General features: G+C 39.6%; 1 protein-coding gene across 4 annotated transcripts in view; it reads left to right on the top strand.

The window, feature by feature from the left end:
* Positions 1-26,585, top strand: part of LOC115578680 (retinoic acid receptor beta) — a 390,811-nt gene that overhangs the window by 209,789 nt on the left and 154,437 nt on the right. For 2 of the 4 annotated variants that reach the window (XM_030411757.1, XM_030411754.1), the window contains exon 3: positions 24,367-24,515. In XM_030411757.1, coding sequence (XP_030267617.1) covers positions 24,367-24,515 — 149 coding nt within the window. Of the gene's footprint in view, positions 1-5,956; positions 6,739-24,366; positions 24,516-26,585 lie in introns of those variants that run through there. The other 2 variants (XM_030411755.1, XM_030411758.1) reach the window with 2 other exon arrangements.

Genomic DNA, 26,585 nt, shown 5'->3' on the forward strand with positions numbered 1-26,585 from the left:
CGCTGATCCTCCCAAACGTACCACCGTTACATCCGTTCAGATCTCAAAGATCTCAGATCCGCTCAATCTCTTCTTAAGTAATTGGAGGTTTTTGGGGGTCCGTCGCTGCCCGGGAGCGGCGGCGGATTCTCTACAAGAATCCCCACAACGCACTCGAAGAACTCAAAAGAACCAAGATCTTCGACACCTCGTTTTCCTTTGTCACTAATAAATCCTTAAACGCATCTCGTTGACGGTGTGGTCCTTGCTAGTGAATTGAAGCTTAATTGGCGAAGTTTCAGGAGCAGGACCACACCTCAACAGCGCCAACTTCCGCATTTCTATAAATAACCACCTGACCCTCTCCTCTGCTTCGCTCTCATATTCTGCACCCCTCCCCCCCACCCCATTTCTCTCTGCCTGTTTCTTCTTTCTCTCCTCTCCTTCGTAGGTCCATGAGGGGGTCCGTCGCTGCCCGGGAGCGGCGGCGGATTCTCTACAAGAATCCCCACAACGCACTCGAAGAACTCAAAAGAACCAAGATCTTCGACACTTCGTTTTCCTTTGTCACTAATAAATCCTTAAACGCATCTCGTTGACGGTGTGATCCTTGCTAGTGAATAGGCGGAAATTAATCTTCATGCAAACAAAAGTCGGCGGTCGTGTTGAGCCTTTTGACAAGAGAAAAGGCTTTAATAGTTAACCAAAGCTAACGACTGTGGTTACATACATCTCCCTAAACTCTATTTTAAAGGTTTAAGAGCTATGAGTGATGCAATACAAAAAACGATGAGCTTATTAATTAATCTGCACGCAAACTTACCTCCGTGGCTCACGGGCTTCTTTCTGCACCCAAGCATTACAGCTATCAATTTTTAACAAATCAGGCCTACTCAAATGTATCATACCTTCTATTTTCACTCGTTATTGTCTAAAAAACAGACAGTTAACCAAAGTAGACAGTAGTAGGCCCTTTTATTTTACATGTACAGTGCCAAGAAAGGCGTAGTCTAGAAGTCAGGAGTCAGTAAAACAATAATAAAAACAATAATTTAATGGTGATACCCAAAACATTAAAACATTGAAACTTTAATGCACATGTATAATAAGCCTAGTAATAATACACCTACTAATAGTAACAGCAGTAGATATTTAAAATACATCAATAACTGATATCATAGTTTTATACACATACAATCATAGTTGGGCCTGCTTTACTAAGCCCATTACTGAGTGTATTGTGTTTGTGAGTAGGGTGAGCACTTGTCTGTGTGTCTGTGTGCATGTATCTGTGAGGCTCTGTGTGTGTTGATGACTTTATTCCAGGTGTTTCTCTCAGTCTTTTCCTTGGAGGGGCGTCTTCCTCAGCATCTGAGCACGAACTCTCTGCAGCAGAGTCCTCTTCATTTTCACCAACTTTAAAATACACATACAAACGTGCATGAATGAGATACGTCATATGCGTAATTAATAAAGAAACTATTCTAAATTAAAATACAGACACTTTTAGGAAAACTCATATAACAGCCTATTGCATTTTTTCATTCGGCAAAGTTGCACATATAAATTTGAAAACGGTCAAAATGACCGTCTTGGCCGTTCTAGTGTTTTGCCCCACGAAAATCACGTGAGCTATCTCACCAAACATGACGACAAAACTAATGCACAGTGGCTAACTAAGTCAACGGCAGGCAGTGTTTGTGCTTAGATTCATCATCCTCGTCAGAAACAAAACCATGGAAGATTTTAATCAACAAGTTAGCTACCGTCCGAAGCTAGACCTAGCATAAAGAAAAATATAGCATCCTCAGAAATGATACATTACACCTTACCATTACTTCAAGATCGAGATAAAACTGTTTGGCATATAAGTGATACACATACTTGAATCATGAATAACCAGTGTTTTGAGGACATTTACCTTAAAGGACGTGTTGCTCGACGAGGATTTCCTGATCGTTGTGACTTTCCAAAACATAATAATGCCGAGCGGCTCCCGCAGAGTGGTAGAACAGTAGAAGAAGAGGGGGGTGGAGTTACGAGGCTTGTCGACAGTTAAAGTGTCCAATGGAGTTAAGAGATTTGCTCTCATGCTTTTTTCAACACTTTAGATTGGTTAATAATTTATAAAAATAACAGACTGACCAGAAGAATGACCAATAGTATCGATTTGTGAAAAAAAATAAAATTGGCCAAATTTGGACATAGGAGGTTTCCGCGATTTGTAAGAGAGACAGAGAAAAAAAAGAAAAGATACAAACCACATACGGTTATAATGTTAGTATTGTAAGTATAACAATATATGTCAATTTGTTACAATGGAATTAGTTGTATTACCATAACTAGTATTTTTCCACATATTTTTTGCTAGATTTCCACTATATTTACTTTGAACACATCTCAGAAATGTACAAATATCATACTTATCACATTATTTCAGTATATTTGGATAACATTAAATGTATCATATTGACTATTATGTCAATTATTATATTATTATTTCATAGCAAATAATAAATTTTAAGTATATACGATTAATTTTGCTAATCAACTCTTACTGTACTGTACTGTACTGGTAGCTCACATTTAAAAATAATTATTTGACATTTATAAGACTTTTTGTGGTATCAAATTACATAATTCTGTTCAGTAAAGCCTGGAGTGAAGCTCTAATAAGATATCTTCTTTAGCATTATTAACTAGTGTTCAGCATATTGTATAAATATATATAAATCTAGCTGTATGCGCCAACATTAATTGAATAAGTAGTGAAGTATTACTAAATGCATGTTTCAGTTAGTGCAGCTATCTTAAGAAAATAATCCCTAAGCATCTCAGCTAACCAGGAATCCACTTTTTTTTTTTGTTTATCTTTAAAATATATAAGTTGAACAACAGCAAGGTTCAAAATGTGAGGTTTGATTCTATGTGTATATCTAAAAAAATCACAAGCACAAAGAGAATAGTAGTTCACCAATAAAGGACATTAAAAACTGACAACCAAAGTTGTGGATTTCGGTTGTCTAGCATGGCTGATGAGTTGTATGTTGAGTTTTACACTAGGCTGTTACACTGGTTTAGCTTTAGATATCACTGGGCTATCACTTACACCTTTTTCAAATTTATATTTGTCCAATACTTTGGACTGTGAAAATGTTATTCCCATGAGCTTTTGCTTTAGCCTAGTTTGCCTTTAGTGCTGTATACTGAGATGGTGAACATGGTACCAACTAAATGTCAATATTTTACTGAATAGGCTGAATGTCACTATATACTGAAATGGTATATATTACTGTTCCCAAAACAACATGACAGTTGTGGCATACCAGAAACAGGTGTACTGGACCTTCATCAAACAGCCAGTTCTGATGTTTAGGAAAATGTGTTGCTTGGGTTAAAATGAATGTTAGTTGTGTAACTTCAGTTACGAACTTATGTAAATTTTGTCTGCAATTTAAGTGTCATGCACAGGGGAAAATATTGCCCAATACACCACATAAACAAAATCATCACAAAATCATCAATGAATCAGTTTCACCTGCTTTGGTGCAAACGGAAGTAACAGGTGAGATGGAAATGCAAAATCAAGACAACCCACAAAAAGGAAATGGTTTTGCATATGGTAGCAACAAACATGCTCTCTCCTGATCCTTCCTGACTGATTTTTCTCTAGTTTTGTGTTCCGCTAGTGCCCTTGTCACTAATGGTAGCATGAGGTGGTACCTGCAGCCCAATAAGGTTGCACAGGTAGTCCAGCTCCTCCAGGATGGTACATCCATACGTGCAGTCACAAGAAGGTTTGCTATATCTCCCTGAATTAACTTATTTTAGATCCCATGTGAAAAAGAACAATAACACTAACCCTGGATACTAATAACCCAAGTAAACTCTAATATTAAGTAATGAGGTAACTAAGTATGCTTAGTATGCTAATTAGCCAGTGAGTTCACTAATTAAATTACAAGACTGAACTCCTGATTATAAGGTAAGGTGAAAGTCACCCATACAAATAGTGATTCAGAAAAAATGTGACATGTATTTAACTATCAAAAGTAATTTTATGGCAATAAATGGACTTGAGTATCAAGAGTAAAAGTTAAAAATAAACATCTTTACATGTATGTATACTGTATACTATGGATCAACTGAGTATCGGTCTGTCAGTTGATCCAATATTCTGCATTTTTCTCATTATCAGAATCAGTGTTATTTTAATCAGCTTGCTGATTCAATAAATTATTTTAAACAACTAGCTTATTTAGCTCTGATACAGCAAAGTAACTAGTAACTAAAGTTATCAAATAATGTAGTCAGGTAAAAGAACAACATTTACATTTGCCCTCAAACTGAAGGGAAGTGGATGTATATAGTAGAATGGAAATACTATATATACTATACTATAGTACTTCAAAATTGTACTTAAATACATCACTTAAGTAAAAGTAGTCAGTTACATTCCAATAATGTTGAACTTAACATGACGTCACAAATCAAAAATCAATTAATACGTTAACTATTACAATAGAGTTCATGTGAGATTTTACAATGTTGAGCAGTAGTAAACAGTGAAGCCTGGATGACAGCTGATTTTTGGAAGTTACAGTATTAAGACTCTAAATCCATCCAACATCTTGTAATCCACATTCATACCAAAACACATTGTTGTTTTTACATTTTAGAACGTAACACAAAACATGAATGAAACGGTTTGTCCTACCTGGCAAAAATAATTTCATATTCATGTTTTAGTTTTGGTGTATTCAGACCAGAACAAAAGTAGCAGCACCTCAATGAGCAAATACTTATATACTTAGTCGTACACATTTTACATTGGAATCCCCAGTTTTTTATCTTTATACACTTTATAATACAAATGGACATAACATAAGAAGTAAACATTTATGTCTTTTAGATAGTATACCAAACATAAGTTGTTTGGTATAGTGTGATATTCTACGGAAGCCCTAAAAGGCCATGATAACGTGTTAATTTCATTTGTTTTCGCGAGTTATTATCTCGAAATAACAACTGCCGTTTTCCCGAGATAATGGGATAATTTTCTCAAGATCTTGAAATAACGAAACTTTGTTTTCCCGAGATAACGATATAATTAATTCGAGATCTCGAGATAATGACTGTGATATGATAGGCCTGAGATTTCCATCACACACAAGTGGCATGGCATGCTGACCAATGAGTTTACAGATAATATACACATTAGTGTGCGTTATCTAAAAAGACGGTTAGCAAGGCTTCAGCTATATCAGCGTGCAATCTAAGGGAGCCTGATGTCGTTGTTAACTACATAGCTGACCAGCTACGAGGTCCCAGGCGTCTGGTATCCATGGAGACGCCCGGGACCTCATAGCTGGTCAGCAAGTCATAATGCTATTTCAGCCTGTGTCAGGCCTTGATAGAAAAGATATGTGACATGGTGATCGATATGCTCCTGCTCCTCTGACATTACTGCGCTGAATGATGTTTCCTGCAATGATTTAATATACTACACTATTGTTTTGTTTTCTCAAGATATCAAATTAATTATATCGTTATCTTGGGAAAACAAAGTTTCTTTATCTAGAGATCTCGAGAAAATTATCCCGTTATCTCAGGAAAATGGAGGAAAGAAATGCATGGGCCTTCATGGCTTCCGTAATATACTGATCTAAATTTGATTTAGTATTTTTGTAGTTATTGTAATAGACTACTTAAATCAAGCGAGAATGTCGAAATAAAGAATTTTAAAGAATTCTGGGGGGATTTTCCTGTCACTGTGCTTAAAAAGCAAACCATTTCGAGCATGGACAGCTAATGCTGTAGAAATACTTCATCCTAAAAAAAAATAAAAGAAAAACTCGTTTCAAATTTTGGTGATTGTCCTGTATTTTGTTCTTTCCAAGAGCAGAAAAGAAGAGATCTTTATTAGTGTTTCCCCTGCGTTTCTTCTCTCCGCCTTGTTCCGCGCTGCGGAGCTGCAGTGATGTCAGCCTGCCTGGGTCATTTGAAGGTCAGCAGCTTCGGAAGGGTTCATACAAAGTTCACTCGCATATATTAGGCAATTCAATCTTTCATTCTCTGTGGCAAAACTAGCTGGAAATGAGCTGCATCGGGGGACGGATAACCCATTCGTCATCGGAGAGGAGAGCGTGTGCTTTTAAAGCCGTCCGTGATATTTTTGATTAGAGAAAAGAAAGATCCGACAGTTCAGGCAGGCTCTGCTTTCCCCGCTGTCGGTAGTCAGGACGGGGAGACTCAAAGAAAACGGGATATTATTATTATTGTTATGGACTAGTCCCGTTCACACGTCCGTTGCAGCGGGCTGATAGGACACGGTGCGAGAAAATGGCAAATGAGCATTTAGAAGACGCCGTGAAGCATTTTGGTCCGAAATAATTCATGATTCCGGTGCAGGACGAAGGAGAAGAAGAGGAGCGAAATCTGCCGTGCCAAGAGGAAGAAGAGTGCAAAGAAGAGGAGGAGGAGGAGGAGGAGGAGGGAGGAGGAGGAAGGGGGAAACAGCGGAGTTTGATGGAGTTGTGTGCGCTTATGCCGGTGATTTTTATCCATAACGCACAAGACTAGTCGAACGACGCGCTGTCATCATGTTTGACTGCATGGACGTGCTGGCTGTGAGTCCCGGGCAGATGCTGGATTTCTACACGTCTAGCCCATCGTCCTGCATGCTGCAGGAGAAGGCTCTGAAAGCCTGCATCAGCGGACTGGCGCACAGAGAGTGGCAGCACCGCCGGAGCGCACACTGTAGGTCCAACTTCTCATCATCTGTTATTATTGCTGCTGTTGTGGTTATTACCTCTCTCCGAGCTTTGGGGATGAGCTCGAAATGATGATGGGCCAGAGCAGGTCGCGTCACAAGTTGCCATAAAGGGCCACGAAATTATGATCAGATAATCAAAAGTCTCCTTTGCTCATTTTCAAATAAGACAAATTAGGGAACTGTCCTTTAAAAGTTGTTTTTTTTTTTTTTTTTTTTTTTTTTTGGATCCAGTTTTGCTAACAAATTAAATGATTATATTTCCCGGTGCTTGTCATTTATTTTTGATGTCACGTTCAGTAGAAAACTCCACCGAACCGTCACCCAAACATCATATTTCACTGCTACCGTCCGCCCTAATAAATTCTCAGCGGTGGAAGCAGCCGCGACCTGCTGATGTATGGCTTTTCCTCAGATCAGTTCAGCTCAGTTCAGTTCAGAGAGCAGCAAGCTAGAGGAATGCTGAGAGTAAACACAGGCGGCGTTTCCACACCTCCTCACCGGCCGCACATGACAGGAGGAGCGGCCTGACGAACCGCGACCTGCGCTCCTTGACACTGATGTAGATAAATGACCCCGCGGACCTTTCTACAAGATTAGCGAGCTGCTTCGGAACATGTCAACCTCTCGCGTTTGGAACTGGCCCAGGCTGATAGATGGACTGCTGCTTGTTTTTTGTTTTGTTTTGTTTTGTTTTTTTTTGTCGAGGGTACTAAGTCGATGTTTTAAGGACAGCTGCATTCATACACATTAGAAATGATTCCTCCTTTAGCACTCTAAAAATAAGAACACAAGGCATTGAAGGGATTCATATGAGGATAAAATCATAATTATTTGAGAGCGAATTAAGGGCAGGGTGATGAAATACCTATTAATTAGAATATTTAGATTATTCCTGTTCCCAGAGGTGACACTCTTTTAGTAACCTTACATTTTGGGTAAAAGTGTATTTTCTGCCTTGTAAATTATCTTATACATTGATTAATTTACACATGATAAAGTTAGAGTTAATTTAACATTGGTTTATAGTTATTTAACTGTTTATAAAAAAAACATGTATTAAGCAGTTATAAAGGTTTCTAAACATCAGCTGCAACCAAACAAACGATCTTATAGATAAACTACACAGCATTTATTAACCACTTCCAAAATATTATAAACATCAGTGGCAACTTCACCATAAACAGCTATTAACTAAAGTTTAATTAACCATACATTTGCCATTCATTGATTTTTTTTCCTCATCGAGTGTAAGAAAGAAAGTGAAAGAAAAATCCATACAAGATCATAAAGTTCTACTAAGATGTATTGTAAGAAAATTATCCTCAGCTTCAGAGGATTTGGATCACTTTCACCCACTGACCGTGTGCTCATGAGGCACTTGTCAGTGTTTGTTTTTCACTGTCACCCTGCTGCTGCTGCTCAGTGATTTATCCTCCTCTGATAATGACTAGCCTCCAGCTGTCATTATTCAGCAAGTGTTTGCTCAAGGGCACTCAGTCAAAAGAGGCTCTTATCAATGGAGGGAAAGTGCAAAAATGACAGCTGTGACCTTTAACCTGAGCTGTCTCTCACTCTGCTCTGCTGCAGGTCCAAGATTGGTGAAGATAGCCATTTCAGAGATTTTCATGACAAATTACTTCCCTTGTTAAAGTTTTTTTCATTGAAATATAAAAAGAAACCTGCTGTCACAAGCTCATGGTAGGCAAGGTAGCATCTATAAACTACTTTTGCTGAGCAACAGTCAGAAACCCAAATATATTAAATTTAATTTTATGTGATAAGTTAGCGTTAGAAGATCGCCACAGGAGGCTGGAGTCGGCCATTTTATTTAACTTTTGTTTGAAAAATTATAAGAAATTAAGAATTAGCTTGATTGCTGCTCAGAAATTGATTAATCATCTAATCATTTTAGATTTCGTAACTATAATAACAATAATTATAATAATAATAATAATAATACAGCATTGGGCTGCATGTCATTCCTGATTTTATGGTAATCCTGATGATAACATGTTCATGAGGAAAAATAATTTAAAGAGACGGGAAAGTTATTTCTTTAATTGAAAAGTTAGTATTTACAGAAGCAAATGTTTGTAGCACATAAAATGTATTTGAACAATGTGGCATATTTTGTCATTTTTGTGTACTCCATATTACCATCAATGTCTGGGACACTCTTATGTACAGTTAGAGGCTCTCTGACAGCGCCGTGGACATGACTGAGGTCATGAGTCCTCCAGCTCACCTGTCAACCAGTGTTTGAACAAAATTCACCTAAAATCCTACATTTTTAAATCAATATACATTATTTTTATTTTTCCCGTACTTTTATTCCATTAAGTGTTTAACTAGTCGATCCTGTCATTTTAAATGCCTCATATCAGCTTAAACACTGCCCTTTCCTCACTAGTTGCAGGTTTCATGGAATTGATTTTATTTAGTTCAAGATGTTTATGTTTTACAGTATCTTCTGTCATAACACGGTGTCAATATCAGCAAATTTTCATTAATTATGGGTCGCTAATTGTTTGTAACATCCATAATTAAAGGTCAAGTCATTAACATCATTTAAAAATGTCATTAAACCCTTGATCTATTTTGTTTCACAGAAACAAAGTTTAAATTATCAATTTTCATCATCAAATCTCAAAACATAACAAATGTATCAGCAGATGGAGGAGGACACTATAACATTAAGGCTTTATTGTGGACGCTTCTACTCCTTGAATACACTTATTTATGGGTAAAGTTTCATAAATGCGACTCCAACGGTGTAAACAGTTAAGTAGTTTATTAAAGGTGTGGACAGAGTTTAAAAAGCTGCTGCTGTGGCTGCTCTTGAAAAGGACCATGGCCAGGATTTTCACAGTATTTGGGGTCAAGACTAAATCCCTTCATGCATCACTCCCCCCCCCCGGTGTTTATTTTATAAACACCAGGAGTACACGTTAAATACAAGGATGTCATGAGATTAGCAGCAACTCCTCTTAGGTTGTTGAAATAAAAATCCCCTAAAAATGCTTGGCACTTTTTGTCTTCATTAATACCACAGAAGCAGTGGGGCCAGTTTGATTAATTTATTCATTAATTTGTTTATTTCAGTTGTCTAGAATTACAAAAAAAAAATGCTTTCAATTTAATGTAATGTTTGGTGTACATTGGTTAACCAACTTAAAGTCATTATTCGTAACTAGAAGAAGCATAATAAGGTATTTTGATTGCCGATGTAGTTGTAATTGTAGTTATAATCTGTGGCCTTTAACACAAATTCTCACGCTGGCCTTTTCAGACAGGACTAATGAAGCGCTTAAAAGGACAAAAGATTCTGTTGATTTTCTTTTTAGGCGTTCGCACAACGGAAAAGCAAAGCTGCGTTGGTCTTTTGTGCTGTTGCACAGGACACCCCTGGCCTTCCACTGTTTGGATAAAGTGCTTTTTAAATAAGACTTTGATTTGAGAAAGCCTCTCACAGGGTCATTGAAATATTGGTTTATTAATTCACTTGTTCAGTATAATGGAAACCTCCTGGGTGTTAATTAGCTGCATTGACAACGAGCCGACCATTAATGCACTTCCTGTTCCAGTTTAGATGTTAATTAAGAATGATCAAGGACCGTCTTTACAGATAAAATGGGCTTTGCGGCTGCACATGAGACCCACTCCATATAAAGAAACAAATTAATTTCACATGAAGTCATTTTATCTCATCAAAACAAATCCAAAAGGTATCAGACAAATAAGTAGAAAATGTGACCGTCTATAAACAGCGCTGCTATTCTGACTTAAAAAGACAGAGTGTGATGTTCGAGCATGATATGTGTCATACAGCTGATGTGTGTTATCGGATAATTGGGGCCTTTTTGTCTTGGAGGCTGAAGCGCCTCCGATTTGGACATGAAAGGCCATTAGCACAGCTTGCTCACCAAGCTAATTTAGTGGGCGTGTGAAATGAAAGGCGGATGGGGGGAATAAAAAGCGATGTACAACAGTGAAATGAAAGGAGAGCAACTGATGCCATGCTTGTTTAATCAACATGATTAGGACTGTGTGAGGGTCCCACCAGGGTTACATTCATCTTGTCATACTGGCCTTTTAAGAAATATCAAATACTATGATTGTTTTCTTTCTTAAAGATAATTGTTTCATAGAGTCACAGAGTTTAGCCTATAAAAAAACTGTTCAACTCCAGAATATAATTTTAATGTGCTTCCTTTAGAGAACCTGATTTTTCTCATGTTGGTTGAGATTGCTGTTTCAGAGACATAAAAAGCAAACACTCTATTTTCTGATATGACTGCAAGCAGCAGCATAATACTACATGGAAATTCAAAGTGCCTTGCATAAGACATAAAAGGCATTAGGGATAAGGGCAACATAAAATGTTAAGTAAATAGTAAAATAGATATAAAGACAATTTAAGTGGCTATTAATGAATAGTTTTTGTTAGCAAATATAATTTCTTCAGTGAAGCTAATATTATTCCAATTAATATTATTCTTTACTTTCTTCAATATTGTTATTCTGTTTATACAGGAATCTCCACTTATGGGTGTCCACATGTGGAGTTGTTAATGAAATCATCATGAATACTTATGCTTGCTTTCATTTCTACTTGCATTATTATACAACATTATTGTAGTATTGTAATACTGCTTATAGATGATAAACAGGAGGGTTGGAGTTAAGTATCGTCATTTAATTGAGGCAGGGAAATCTGAAACAAAAAATGAAAGAGCAGACATCCAGTTTTCCCAGGGTTTGTTTTAGATATGTGTTGTTTACAAACGTCTTGCTGGAGACACTGAGCAGGTATGATCTAGACAGCTGAGAGGTCAGATGGGTGAGGATGTAGCAGAGATCACAAGATCTGAGAGCTGAACTGATCCACTGTCTAGTACTCAGTGTGGACAGCTTGATTGAAAATCTGCAGCAGTCTGAGAAACTTGTAATGACAAGCTTACAGAAAACAGACCTACTCAAGTGTCTACCTTTACATGTACTTGAAAGCTCACTCTATGTTTGTGGCACACTAGACTGATTTTGAGTGATTTAAATTTGCATTTAATGTAATTTAAACAACTTATATTTCTGACCTTGTTTTTGCACTTAAATTAATCTTTAAGGAATTCCAGATAAATACTGGCTTTCTTACATTCTTCTTTGGAACCAAACAATTATTTCAAGTTTTGACATTTTTTTGTGAAATTATCAAATACCAAGTCAGTGAGGTGTCTCATATGATGGAAGCAGAAAAACCTTGAAAAAACATAAATGTTGACCTCTTTTCCAGAGTAAATTCTGTCATGTAATGATTTTTGCTATTAACAACAACCCAAACCCTTTTTAGAGTCTTTACACCAAGTAGCATAGCGGCAAAACAAAACAAAACTGTCTTATAACATATGCACAGATATATAGTGTGATAAGATATTTTTAAATCATTTCAAATAACGAAAGTAAGATAGCCACATAGAATACTTAAAACATTTACTTGAAGAATGTTAACATTTCTTTTAAGGTGTTAAATTAAAGGCTTTTGCTCTCCAGTAAATGTGAAGAGAAATTGTAAAACTGACCTCCAACATAATAGCCCTATAGTTGGAGTGGTTTCCCATATTTTCACTGTATGTTTTGGTTTAATTGCTATTTCCACAGTCATAAAAATAATACCTAAATGCTTCATTTTTTGGAAACAATGATACAGTCAAAGATTGTGAATACTAGCAGGACTATTTTCAAAATTAATAATTTCAGCTTTGAAAATATCAGCCCAGAAATCAATAAATCAATCAATCAATCAATCAATCAATCAATCAATCAATCAATCTATCTATCTATCTATCTATCTATCTACCTATCTATCTATCTGTGAGTGTGTGTGTGTGTGTGTGTGTGTGTGTGTGTGTGTCCCTCAGCTGAAATATTTTCTTTGTTGAATTGCATTTTTTGCCACACCCATCATAGCGCTCCCAGCTTCAGTCCTTTTGGCCGTTCTCTAACAGAGCTGACACCAGAATCCAGTTATATCAAGCGCTGGCAGCCGCAGAATAAAATCATACCACCGCTGTGCTTCTAAGGCCAAAAATTCCTGTGGATTCAAAAGAAGCCTCTCGCATTTCAGCCACCTTATTTCTTTACTCTCTGCCCTTCCCTGAGATTTCTCCCTCCGCTTTTTCTCAGTTTCTCCAGTCACTTTTGATGAAAGCCTTGAAGTGGCCTGCACTTGTCATGTTCGGCCCTGCTGCCTGCTTCCTGTCAATGTGTAGTCTGACCTCGGCGCTGCTGTCATCCGGGGGTCGCTGCGAGGTCACAGACGGGGTCAAAAGGAGAGGTTGGGGGAGGGTTTTTAATCACATGACAGCGTGGGAATCCCTAAACCCAAACACTAGTTACCTTATTACACCCTGTCAGTACATACAGGCAGAAAAAAATAATTTCTGAAATAAATTAGTAAAGTAAAAAAGAAATGTAATGAAGAGTTTTTTTTCTGTCCAAAAAAAGATTTCTAAGCTCTGATTTAAAGCAGGTTCTCACCTTTCCCCAACACCCCCCTCTTCCATTTCCCCACCTGACATGAAGTCAAATGAGTGCTCCTCATTGTTATTTTCTTTTCGTTGAGTGTTGGAAGCTCCTCTAAATATTCCTCTCCCTAAAACACTTTGGGGAGCAGCACAATGCTGCGTCTAATTTGGTGTACTTTGGGTGAACTTTGACCATTTCCTCTAACTGAGCCTGTTGCATTTGAGCTATGCGCCCTGCGGACCTGCAGAGAAAACCTGTTGGAAAAACACTTCCAGACTTGTTCGAGTGTCAGCTGAGTGGAGGAGGAAGAGGAGGAGGAGGGGAGGAAGAACGGGCTGGATCCACTGAGTGGTAGTAATATCCCTCTCATCCTCCCGGTTTATGTCCACCGTTCCACACCCAAATCACTACAGCTTTCTCCTCAACACAAATAAAACACACAAATACCCAGGGGAGCTGCAGGAAATGCCTGTTGCTTTCAATTACTTTTTTGAAATGAAAATTAAGTGTTAGATTCCCCCCCCCCCCTTTAAATTATCTGCAGCAGAGTACAATTTTGTCCTAGTATCCAAACTGGTATCACTGTGTTTAATTGCTTGTGTGCGGCAACAGATTTTGCTTCAGGTTCTTTGCCATCTGTTGGTCATGTCCACCATGTGGGGAGAGTTTTAGATGTCACTGGTTTTCAGATCTTTACAAGTTACCTTACATCCTGCCTCACACTGCTCTGTTTGGACAGAGCCAGTGTCAGTATTCAGGTTTTCTTCAGAAACACGAGGCAGAAACACGAGCAGTCATATGATGAGACAGGTTAAAACAAACTCCATGTTACTGTATCCATGTACTGTACCACAGTGTAGACCCATTTCCTGTGCAATGAGGGATTATTATCGCATTTCTAGTGCACTGTTATCTTAATACAATACTGTTATGCTAAAAGTACAGTGGCCACAATCCTGGCCATGAATTGATCCCTTTACATGGTAACTACGCTGTAAGAGTTGAGGCCCCGTTCTGTGCGAAATGGAGCTGGCAAAAGACTCCAGCAGTCTCAGGTACAGAGTTGAATGATGGTCAAAACCAAAATGTGTAAACAAAAGTCCAGTTATAGTTACAGGATAATGGTAATTTCTCGACTAAGGATATAATATATAAGATTTCTGCATAAAAATTTCTAAAACCGGCTAGAACTTTGTTATGTATTTTGTTGAGTTGTGTACTGACACGATCCCACACCTTTCCAATACTGTTTGGTCACCTGTCGCTATAACGTCTAGGAGAGAGTCAGAGAGTAAGGAGGGCACACTTGTTCATTCATGTTACTCACTCGAGTGTTTAGTCTCCCACAAACAACCAGATTACTTGTACTCGTAAATTAGCTGTAAACTAGTTTATAACGTTGTGTGTCCCTGTGTGTTTGAATTTAAGTCAACCCCTCACTTAACTCAGCACTCTTCATAGACTCCAGCTTCTGTCGGCAGGCAAAATTATTAATACTTAAACACTTGACATTGGAAGTCACCTATATAGATTGCTGCTGCCCTCAGGTTGATAAACGGGAGTGAAGATAAATTCCCAAATCCTTCTGTTGGTAACCAGCACCGGATCAGAGCAGAATCTGACTGTGGGCGTTTACTCCTCCAGAAGGTCTGGCTCTACACCTAAGTCTCTCCTCAAGAGCTTCTTGGCACTGAACATCTGAGCGCTGGCTCTAACCATCACCCCACCTGGCCCTCCCCAGAATTGATTTATTGTGCATTTAAGTTTACCAATATTAGCTAACATTAGTCACAAAGCCATGGCTCATACTGTATCAGACCGAATAAGGGTTTAGCAGCACACACCCCTGTTGAGTTACTTTAATTTTTTTTTTTATTATTTATTCAATTTATTTGTCTCCCTTATTGAATATTGAAACTGTCGAGAATGGCACATGACTGACTTGATCTGATGAAGTCACACCAGTGCCTTTATCGAATCAAGACATGATGAGATTATCAGATCATGTCCTTGTGTTATCAGTCAAAACAAATTCTACTGACAGAGCAATGTTTACTTATAGTTTCATCAGCTGTAAGTTTGGAGCTGATCCCTCATACTGACAGGGCAGATACTTAATAAAAGCCAGTATCAGCCCTGCATATTGGTGTGCTCCTGCTGTCAGTATGGCTCAGTCCCAGTGGACGGTCCAATCAGAGAAGCTGTTTTCTCCGTTCTTTCCTCTCATTCTGGCTGGAGCCTACAGCTGGGAGTGTGAGCTTTCCTGTTTGACCCCAGCAGCAGGTTCAGCCAGAGGCTAAGGGTTCAGCAGTTGCAGCAGCCACAGATTTTTCACTGCCTGTTCTTAAGCCAGCATCTCAGTGCACGCCTGTCTGTCACCAGCCTTTATTCGTCTAATGGAGCTTTCTGTGTATGTTAACATGCAGGGAAGTCGACTCAAAGTTTAATCATGCAGAAAATGGAAACAGGCTTCCCTGCACCTGATAGGGCCACACCACATACACCACAGTACAGGTACCCATTGACCACCCCCTCCTTCCACCTTGTCCCACACACACAGTCTGAGGGGTGTAATGAATCTATGTTTATGCGTCCCATCTGTCTGCAGGTAGTCACAATGCCTTCCAGACGCAGCCATGAGTTTCAAATAGGCAGCAGGGCTGAATTGTTGGCATTGCCTCTCTTCAGTGTGGGACTACCCAGCCGTCACAAATGCTCCCAAGCCATATCAGTAGCAAAGTATTTTTCCTCTAGATGTATGTTAAAGTGTGCCGCACCAGCCAGGGAAGGCTAATATAGGCTACATTGCTTTTGTGCTCCAGTAGTCATACATCCTCATCATCATCTCAGCTAAACACCTCATTTTACTTATTACATGTTTTATACAGGACGAGCTGTGGTTTGACTGTGTGATTTCTCTGTAGAGATGGGAGAAAAAGATGAGCCACTTCTTATATCTAAGCAACCAAGCACACAATGACGATGAGATCAGAGATTTGGGATTTGGGTGTACATTTCTGCAAACCAAAGATGTGTTGAAACTTTCTTTAGGTTCAATTTTATGTTGTAACGACACAGTGCTTTTGCTCTTGTTAGGTTTAAAAAACAACACTACAAAAACACTTGGTTGGTGTCAGGAAAAGAAAAATGTTTTGGCTTAAAAACCTGGTTTGTGATCACAAACACGACCAGAAATTACTCAGATAGTTGTTTCACACTTAAAAATGCATTTTTTGTATAGAACATATATACAAATATTTATATAAATATAAACATAAATATTTACAAAAATTGCATTTGTTTCTGTGTGAACGCAAACAGTTAGCAACAAGATAGTGAAGATAATATCATCTGCATCTTTACATTAAAACTTTGACATAAGAAATAAGAGTATAAACATTAAAACTATAAAATTAGAAGTCTCAAAAAACAATACGTAAAATAAGAGGCAACCAGCAGTAGCATTTATAATTAATTGCAGCCGAATAATTGTATTATTTGGTAGACCAGAAGGGGGAACATTACAGATGTATAGTCTGCCAGCAAGTTACACAGGCATGTGCCTTAAAGTCGCAATTTGTAAGAAAAGTTTATTTTTGAAGTCTCATTCCCAACTCGTCAAATAATGATACTCTCGGTTTCCCAAATCATCAAAAACTGATGCTTAATATCTGAAATGCAGATTAAAAAAGTACACCAATCAGCCAAGTGGCATCAGTAGACACAGCCAGAGAGAGCAGAGTGTCATCACCATACAGTAGCTGTGGGGAGAAATGCCATGCCTTCAGCATCAACCAGGTCAAACATTCAAACTTTACATCACATTGTTCACTGGATATAGGTAAAAGTGTAGTGTGCATGTTTTGCTGTCAAATACTAGATCTAATGTTGATTAGCTTCTCACTGAAGTAGTCAGCAAACTCTTCACATTTGGATCCTATACGCTCAATACTGTTGTTGGGTGAGGGATTTAAAGATAATCTATCATCTGGCATTGTGAATGTTGGTGTCTGTTTTACAAATACGACATGATTTTCAAGTACCTTGGTGTCATTTTTCTGTTATTTTATGATGATTTACTAGTTTTGTTTTTCACCATCTCCATTCTACGGAGCCCTGTAAGGGACACAGGGGAAAGAAAAATGATGGGTGAAAAAAAAACAAAAAAACATGTACTTTTGCGAGATCTCGCAAAGCGTACACTGACCGTTGCAGTCCCGGTTAAATGCATTAGTAACCAACTGCAATACTCTGGACAGCTTCACGGGTACCGTTGGATGTACGCCAAATGTAACATTATGATTGTTGGACTGACATAATTTAACGTTAGAGCAGGGAAGCGATGAGCGCTGACATTAGTCTAAGCTAGCATAACATTAACGCTAACTCCATTTCCTCCTGTATTAGTCACTATCCCAGGCTCTGTGTTGTAACGTCCTTGTCTCTTTGCATACGCATGATGTCCTCTTTTTGGACCTCTCTTTTACTGCAGGAAATGCTCCAAGTCTTCCTCCATGACTCATACTTTTTGCTGATTCCCAAATGGCCAAGTGACCCGCAAAAATCTTTGCGATATCTCGTAAAAAGGACATCTTTTTTTTTTTTCACCCATCAATTTTTTTTCCCCCATGTCCCTTATGGGGCTCCATACCATTCAGCAATTCTGCACTCTCTTTTTAGTTCATGGGTTGGGTCATGATGTGCTCTGTTACTGGAAATATGACTAATGATATATTATAACAGTGAATGATTTAACTGGTTACAACTGAAATGTAATTTCTTGTTTCTTCTTTTAAAGAGAAGGTAAAGTACCCAAAAAATGGTACAACTCGGTACCAGTATCAAATCCCAGGTACCAGTATCAGAACCTGTATCTGTTCAACAATAGCATAGATGCATAAACTGGCATCTATGTTCACCCTGTCTCCCCTATCAGATGGCTCTGTGTATCAGACCACTGGCTCTCCTCCAATATGGTGTCTCACCATACATCTGCTTCATGTGCAAGCTGCTTCTGACTGCTCTTTGCCAGCAACAGAGGGAAACCATTCGGAGCATTTGGAGCATTGACATTATCTGACTCCAGTGAAAACAAATGTCTGTCTGTCCTCATCAATGAAACCAGGTCGCACTGCAGTTGTATAAAGAAAAGAGAAATAACATGGTTGATTTGCCTTTCTGAGGTTGTTTACTCTCAGATGAATACCACTTGAAATTCAGACCAGCAAACTTTTCTAAATCCTGTAGCAGCACCATTATGTGAGCTTTATGCAAGTCAACTTACAGATTCTGCAGAACTTTTTAAGCAGTGGATTCTGTCTGGGTTTCAAATTGTGTCCTTGCTGCCCAAACTGCTCCCTAAACCCAGATAAGAGTGAGAATCTGTAGATTTATAAGCCATCTCATTCTAATTAACCTTGGTGGTCATCTTACTTTATCAGCCCTTATTACAGTGTAACATTTATCCTCACATACAGGCCTGTATGTGCTGCAGACTTCTTAAGTCCCGCCTCGAGCCACTGAATGCATAGCTACAAATTTAAATGGCAGAAAAAGTCACACAGGGTGAATGTAGCGGGAGATTAGATTAAACTGCCAGGGAATTCCATGCAAGGACAAGGGTACAGTAATTAGAAGAGCTTGTCCCTTACCATCAGTAATTTAGTTTACTGTGATCAAGTACGGAAGAAAGCAATCTAATCAGGAGAGACTGTTCTCTAATTTCCATGCAGATAGGTTATGTGCATATGGACAGTGGTTTAGTCTCTGCATAGATTTAAAGTCTGATATATTTTTACTTCTCTTTGCTTAGCCTGTAATAGATTCTTAACTCTATCTTAAAGTAGTGTTAGTGCTATCTGAAAATCATGTTCACACCTGCCATAAAGTAGAATTTCTCATGCCAAAAGAAAAATAATGGAGCTTAGTGTTTTTTCCCCTCATTAGCCTTTAACTAAATCTTTCATGTATTTTTGCAAGGAAGATTTTGCTTGGTTTGTGGCACAGCAACAGTGCCCTCCTCCTGTTCCATTGGGTAAAATAGTAAACAATGCAAAATACACTGAAACAGTGTTGGGTATGCAATAAATCCCAGGTGGAGAAACTGTATATAACCTAACTCACTAACTACGCATAGTTACATTTTAAATACTGTTAAGTATTTTATAGGCTATTTAACAAAAATACCAAAAACATTTATTTCAACATTTGGAAAAAAAATGAATGACAACCGGTCAGGCCAATAATCGGTCATATTCATCATATTAAGTAGCATATGCATAAGGACACATACCTACCACAGGTTTCATGCTATTCCGCTGTTTGACAGATGGTGGCGACTACAAAGAAAGAAATGTAGCAGTAGCTCCATGTCCCGCACTTTTTTTTTTATGTCAACCACAAGGCACTCTCCAAACCTCCTCTCCTTTGGTTTAGTCCTCACCTTTCTGTGTGTCATCTGCCACCTGGCAACCAACAACAGCGCAGCCGACTATCACCTGCACAACACCACATGCATTGTTTCCCTCTGAATTTGCTTCAGTCTTTGCAGACTTAACCTTGCTGACCACTGCTTTGTTTTGTTTGCACAACCTGCTTGTGTTAACTGCAAGTATAGCAAATGAGCCGTCCTTCATTGTCTTTTAGTGGTGGCTTCTTTGGTTTTCCAGAGAATGCTATTCCTTCTTGACATCTTTAACTGCTTTAAACAGCTCATCCTGCCTTGCAAACAGGCCCTCAATGCTTCATACAGTGTTTCCAGCATTGGAGTAGAGGGGACACATTCAGCAGCTACTGCAACAAATGTCAGACTTGACAGCCATTAAACAGAAAATATGTACGGTTACTCCAGCATCACCTTCATCAGGGATCAAGTGGAGGGAGAAGTATCATTGGTTGGGAGGGATAACTGTTGGCCTTGGAAGAACTGCTTCGGGCCCCTACGATGTCCCTCTACACACGCTCACATGTCCTAAACATGTTGATGTATAATAGTTATGTTTATCAGGTTAAACATTTATGTCAACATGTTTGAATGTCAGTTTTCCCTGCGTTTGGTCATAAATTAAGTACTGAACAAACCTCATAACCTCATAATGACATTTACAGACAAAATCTGACATCACCAGTTATAAAATTGATTACAGGGGAACATGAGTTATTAAATGGTGTTAATCTCAACATGTTCTCACTCCCAACAGCAGCTTAGTCAATGCCCTTAAAGTGAAACTCACGCCAATAAGCAACCAAGGCTTTATTTGTGATTGAATATGAGTCAAAACCTTTGTGTAAAAGCATAATTACGACGAAAAAGGCACTTTTAAGATTTACCGTAGTTTCGTTTTCGGGCAATCTAATTTTCAATGGAGTGCAGGGGCACTTTTACGCTAGCATCAAAATCGCTATTTTTAAAACACTAAGAAGGCTCAGCACAACATGAAACTTTGCTCATAGTATCACCAGGGTCTCTACTCATGAACACGAGCATTGAGAACATTGTTTGTGTACACAGAGTTTACTAAAAGGAAGTTTTTAAACAACTCAAGTTACTAGCTGCATCTCCGGCGCACCGTGAGATTGTCATGGCAGACAAAAAGTGTCGATCCCTGAGTGTGACCTAACAGGCAGGAGAGTAATCAAGCCTGCCTGTTAGGTCGCACTCGGGGATCGACACTTTTTGTCTGCCATGATGGCAGCGCGCCGGAGATGCTACTATTAACATCAGTTGTTCAAAAACCTTCTTTTTAGTAAACTCTGTGCACACAAACAATGTTCTCAATGCTCATGTTCATGTGCAGAGACCCTCAGGGGCGGTTCTGGGGGGGGGGCCAACAGAGGCCAGTGCCCCCGTAACTCTGAGTCTGGACCCCCTGTGGCCCCCCCGACAGGGAGTCTGCATCAATAATACAATGACAGATTTCTTGCACTGATTTTGTACTGAAGGGAAAGGTGGAAATAAAGTGTCTCAGCAGTTTACTACCCAATCAAAATTGTTGAAATTGTAAACATTGTTTTGTCTGAATGAGGGATTTGTCTTTTTTTCTTTTTTTGGCCCCTTATTAAAACTGGTCTAGAACCGCCACTGGAGACCCTGGTGATACTATGAGCAAAGTTTCATGTTGTGTCGAACCTTCTTAGTGTTTCAAAAATAGCATACGGGTGCCCCCGCACTCCATTGAAAATTTGCTTGCCCTAAGATAAAACTACTGTAAATCTTAAAAGTGCCCCTTTTGTCGTAATTATGCTTTTTACACGAAAAAGCATATTCTCATATTCAGTCACTTCAAACTATGACACTCTACCTACTCATCTAGCCTCAGTTATGCATGTGAAGGGCTCCATGGTCAAGTTAGCAATAATATGTTAGATGCTAGGTCTAGTTAGACATATAATGACTCATAAAATATGATTAATGTTGTCAAATGCTTGCGTTTTGTTTAGGGCTTTGCAACAGAACTACTTCGTTGGTTTTTAGAAAAGGTGATTGCTGCGTCAAAATTTCTACATTTAGTCTTGAAACCTAACCTAACCTAACCCTAACCCAGAGGGTGAGTCCTATGAAGTCTGCAGTACACAGGTATTTCTTGCTCTTTATACTACTGCACTAGAGGGGCAGGTTGTAAGTACAATGTTAAACTCAGAAGCACGGGGCCACTGACCAGACTGCTGTATTTGACACACTGGGAGTGAGAACGAGCTGGACAATCCATACAATATTTGCTAATTTCCCCTAGACAAAATTGGTGGATCTGCTGACTGACTGATTTAGCAAACTGATGACCATTGCATTTCCTAGAACTGCATGCATGGCTGAAAAACTTACATGACTCCAACTACTAAGACCAGAGAAGTTTTAAAAAGTTCCATTTGACTGCTTGTAGCCCTTTTTACACAGCGTCTCCGCATTATCTCCGGAGCGGTGGTTCGCCAATTCTCCGCTGATGGTGATTCACACAGAGCGAAGCATCTCTGCCTTCACGTGTGTAATTCACACAGAAAGGCGGCGATGCGGCTCCTAAAGAGGCGTGACGGTACACGTCATGTTGATGACGTCGGTGTCTCCCCAGGTGTTCCCCCTGTTAATCAAAACCTGCGGATAGTTTATAATCATATGGATGCTGTTATAATGTGTGATTGAGATCCTGACCCACCAAACATCCTGGAAAGTGACGGAATTAAGTTTTTGCGTTAAATTACATAATTATACATAATCACCATCAGTAAACAGGACGCTGTCTGACTCTGTCACTCGTGAGGAAGGAGGCTGTTTTCTGGGGGAAAGTTCCCTGAAGTCTCGGTCAGGAGGGCTGACGGTCGCGGTGATTTATTTTCGTCACAAACACTCGGTGAGTTAAAGTTTTTTGCCAGTGACAGACGCTGTTTTTTGAGCAGAAATGTGAGGAAGAGTCAGGAGGACAGGCGGAGGACGGACAGGAGGACAGACGCTTCTCCACGTACAGCTGTGGTATTTGTTTTCCTCATATAAGTTGCCAAAGACAGTTACAGTTACTACGTTACTTATGTTCGGTCCTGTAAGGTTGCTTTGTGGGGCATTTCTCTGTATTTAGTTGAGTGAAGGACCTGTGTAGTTATCAGACTGCACGACCGACACGACCCCGCTCCGCGCCTCCGGATTATCCGTTCACACTGGGACGGCTCACCAATAATGCGGCCCTGATACTAGCCCTTTTTACACTTCGTCTCCGCATTATCTCCAGAGCGGTGGTTCGCCAATTCTCCGCCGATTTACACAGAGCGAAGCATCTCCGCCTTCACTTGTATAATTCACACAGAAAGCCGGCGCTGCGGCTCCCAAAGAGGCGTGACGGTACACGTCATGATGATGACGTCGGTGTTTCCCCAGGTGTTCCCCCTGTTAATCTAAACCCGCGGACAGTTTATAATCATATGGATGCTGTTATAATGTGTTGAGATTCTGACCCACCAAACATCCTGGAAAGTGACCGAGTTAAGTTTTTCGCGCTATATGACATAATCACCATCAGTAAACAGGACGCTGTCTGACTCTGTCACTCGCGGGGACGGAGGCTGTTTTCTGAGGGAAAGTTCCCTGAAGTCTCAGTCAGGAGGGCTGACAGTCGTGGTGATTTATTTTCGTCACAAACACTCGGTGAGTTAAAGTTTATTGCCGGTGACAGACGCTTTTTTTTGGGCAGAAATGTGAGGAACAGGCGGGAGGACAGACGCTTCTCCACGTACAGCTGTGGTATTTGTTTTCCTCATATAAGTTGCCAAAGACAGTTACAGTTACTTTTGTTTGGTCTTGTAACGTTTCTTTGTGGGACATTTCTCTGTATTTAGTTGAGTGAAGGACCTGTGCAGTTACCAGACTGCACTACCGACACGCCCTCACTCCGCGCCTCCGGATTTTCCGTTCACACTGGGACGGCTCACCAATAATGTGGCCCTGATACTACGTCCAGAGGCGGATCAGCGCCTGAGCGAAATTTACCCCCTCTCCGCATCTGAAACTTTCACATAGAGGAGGGTGTGGAGAATTGGCGCAGGATCCCCGCATGCAAACGGCAGTGTGAAAGAGCCTACTACCTCCAGAGGCGAATCAGCGCCGGAGCGAAATTTACCCCCTCTCCGCATCTGAAACTTTCACACAGAGGAGGGTGCGGAGAATTTGCGCAGGATCCCCGCATGCAAATGGCAGTGTGAAAGAGGCTACTATCAGCGTACATTTGTACTTTGTTTCACATTGATCCCAGTGGGTGCAACTATGGTACTGGAGAGAGACTTTTGATTAGCAACAACCCAGTCAAGTTACCAGCATCAAACCAAACACTTACTTAAGTCAAGGGTGTTCCACCAAATGATGCGTAAAATAGGTTCTCGTTTGACATTTAAACTGAACTAATACCATCCAAGAATTTGTTCACATCAATGTCCGGGCCTATACAAATTTGAGAAAAAGAAAATCTGTAACTTGGCTGTTTGGGTTCTTCCTTGTTTCCTGGTTTTAATGTAAATACCTTTTTATAGTTCCAGATGTCTAAATGAATTATTCAGTAATTTGAAAATAAGACTCTTCATCTTCTTTCTTCTTTTGTTTGCATTCCTGGCAGCCATTGAAACACAGAGCACCAGTTCAGAGGAGCTCGTCCCCAGCCCGCCATCTCCGCCGCCCCCTCCCAGAGTCTACAAGCCCTGCTTCGTCTGCCAGGACAAGTCCTCTGGATATCACTATGGTGTCAGTGCTTGTGAGGGCTGCAAGGTAAGACTCAAATGCCTCCTTAGTTTTTCCTCTGTGACACTTAGACAAATAGCCTTTTCACTCAGAGTGATTATTAAATGCTAATGCAGATTTCACACAACTGGCTTCATTAAGCCCTTTTAATACTGCAGTACCCCTTTGGACAAAAAACAAACACCTGCTAACATCTGGCCTTTGACTTAATGTGAGTGTGATAGGCATTTACTCCCACATCAAATGACTCTGCAGTAGCCACTGGTGTGTATTGGCTCCCACTCTGATGAAAACACAACACCAGGATGGACTAGCCAATTATCGCCCCTTTTTGGGCACGATGATCTCTGTTCAATCAGCTTGAACATCATTAAACCCTAAATAACAGGGGCTTTTATTGTGAAGTTATAGGAAATTAAACGTACTTGTAATTGAATTAGTGGAGCCACTTTGTGGTGATTCTGATATACTGCTGGGTTCAAGACAAGCACGTCATTGGTTGAATACACACCTTGAAGCAGGTAGCTCTGCTGGGCTGTGGCAATAACTCAAACTGAGTAGAGCCAGGCAGGCAAATGTAATGGAAAAATACCACTGGAGTTGCAATCAAAAGGTGAATGCATTCCTCTTGGAAACAGCTTGGAAGTGGACCTTGAGTTTGAGATTGTTTATAATTGAAGTTTATTCAGTTGAAAGTGTAGTGCTGAATATGCATCTTTGTGACAATTCTTAAATATAAAAAAATAATTTCCTTATCATAAATCTTAATGTCACAAGTTTTTATAAAAGTAATAATAATATTCGGGCATTATTGGTAATTCGGTTGTACTGTTCTTTAAGACATGACAGTACCTCCACTCACCATCAGTCATGACATTCTCAAATGTTTCTACTTTTAGAAATTCCCTCCAAAATCATCCCTGCAAGCACTAGTCTGTCTCCTCCCACTTATAGCATCTGTTGCTTGGCATCTGCTAACACACCCTGCATGCACATACAGATACAGTATATAATATAAACAATATTCAATAGTCATTGAATAGGCTGATGTGTATACTGTACCTTTTAAAAGCAGAACTAAACTATGAGGTATTATAGGATATAAATGTAAAGCAGCTGAAAACCACGTAGTAAATCTTTACATTACTTAGTGGAAATAGTAATGGATTACAGTAATACCTTCTTGAGAACTGCCCATATATTCCTTCCAAGGCGATGGAGCTTTCTCCCATGCAGCCAGACTTTGGTGTGATATCCTCTCTCCTTCCCGCCTCTGTAATTGAAGAGATGGTACGCCAGGAATCCTTTGGAGTTTTTGGCCCAGAGGGAGGTGGTGATCAGCTCGCTCACTAGCCTCTAGGTAAAATCATGTTTTCCAATGACTCCCATACTGTTTATGTGTCAGTATAAGCCTTATCGTAAAGGTCTGTGATGACCTCTGACCTAGCTGCTCAGGCCTCTGTTAAAGGGAAACCTATACTGTCATAAATGATGGGATTAATCTGTGCTGCTCATAAATTAAATAGTGTAGTATGTACACAACAGCTGAGTTAAGTCTCAATACACATTGATGAATGAGTGAAGAGTTAACATCACATCACATCACAACACTAATAAAAGATACAGACAGTAAATAGGGTGAAATCAGTCTCATCCCATCCATCCGCTCACTCTGCAGAGAGCTGATGTAAAAATAGTTCAATTCATAGCAGAATGGCCTTGACTTTTGTTACATCCTGACTCAAGAGGGTTAAGCAAAGGATTATAGGTTTTTTTCCTGTGTTGCATTTCTGTCTCCATAGCGAAGGTATTGTTGTCTGCGGTGCAAGGGGCAAGCCCCTTCTGTTGGATAGATGCAGCCAAGCGTGCTGTATAGCTGTAGGCTGTTAGCCAGCAAAAAGAGCCTTTTTCTGCCTAGTGAACGTGCCAATTAGAGCCACAAATAGACTTAAAGACAGAGTGTGTGTGTCTCATTGTAGCAATGTCAGTGCATGTCTTAATGACAACACATGCAGGCACATATGCAGCTAAGACCAGTCCAAGCTCTGTACATAACTGTTTTACTAATAAGGATCTGTCCATGTTGATTTATTTCAG

Source organism: Sparus aurata, chromosome 3 (genome assembly GCF_900880675.1).
Source record: "Sparus aurata chromosome 3, fSpaAur1.1, whole genome shotgun sequence".
In the NCBI taxonomy this organism is placed as follows: domain Eukaryota; kingdom Metazoa; phylum Chordata; class Actinopteri; order Spariformes; family Sparidae; genus Sparus; species Sparus aurata.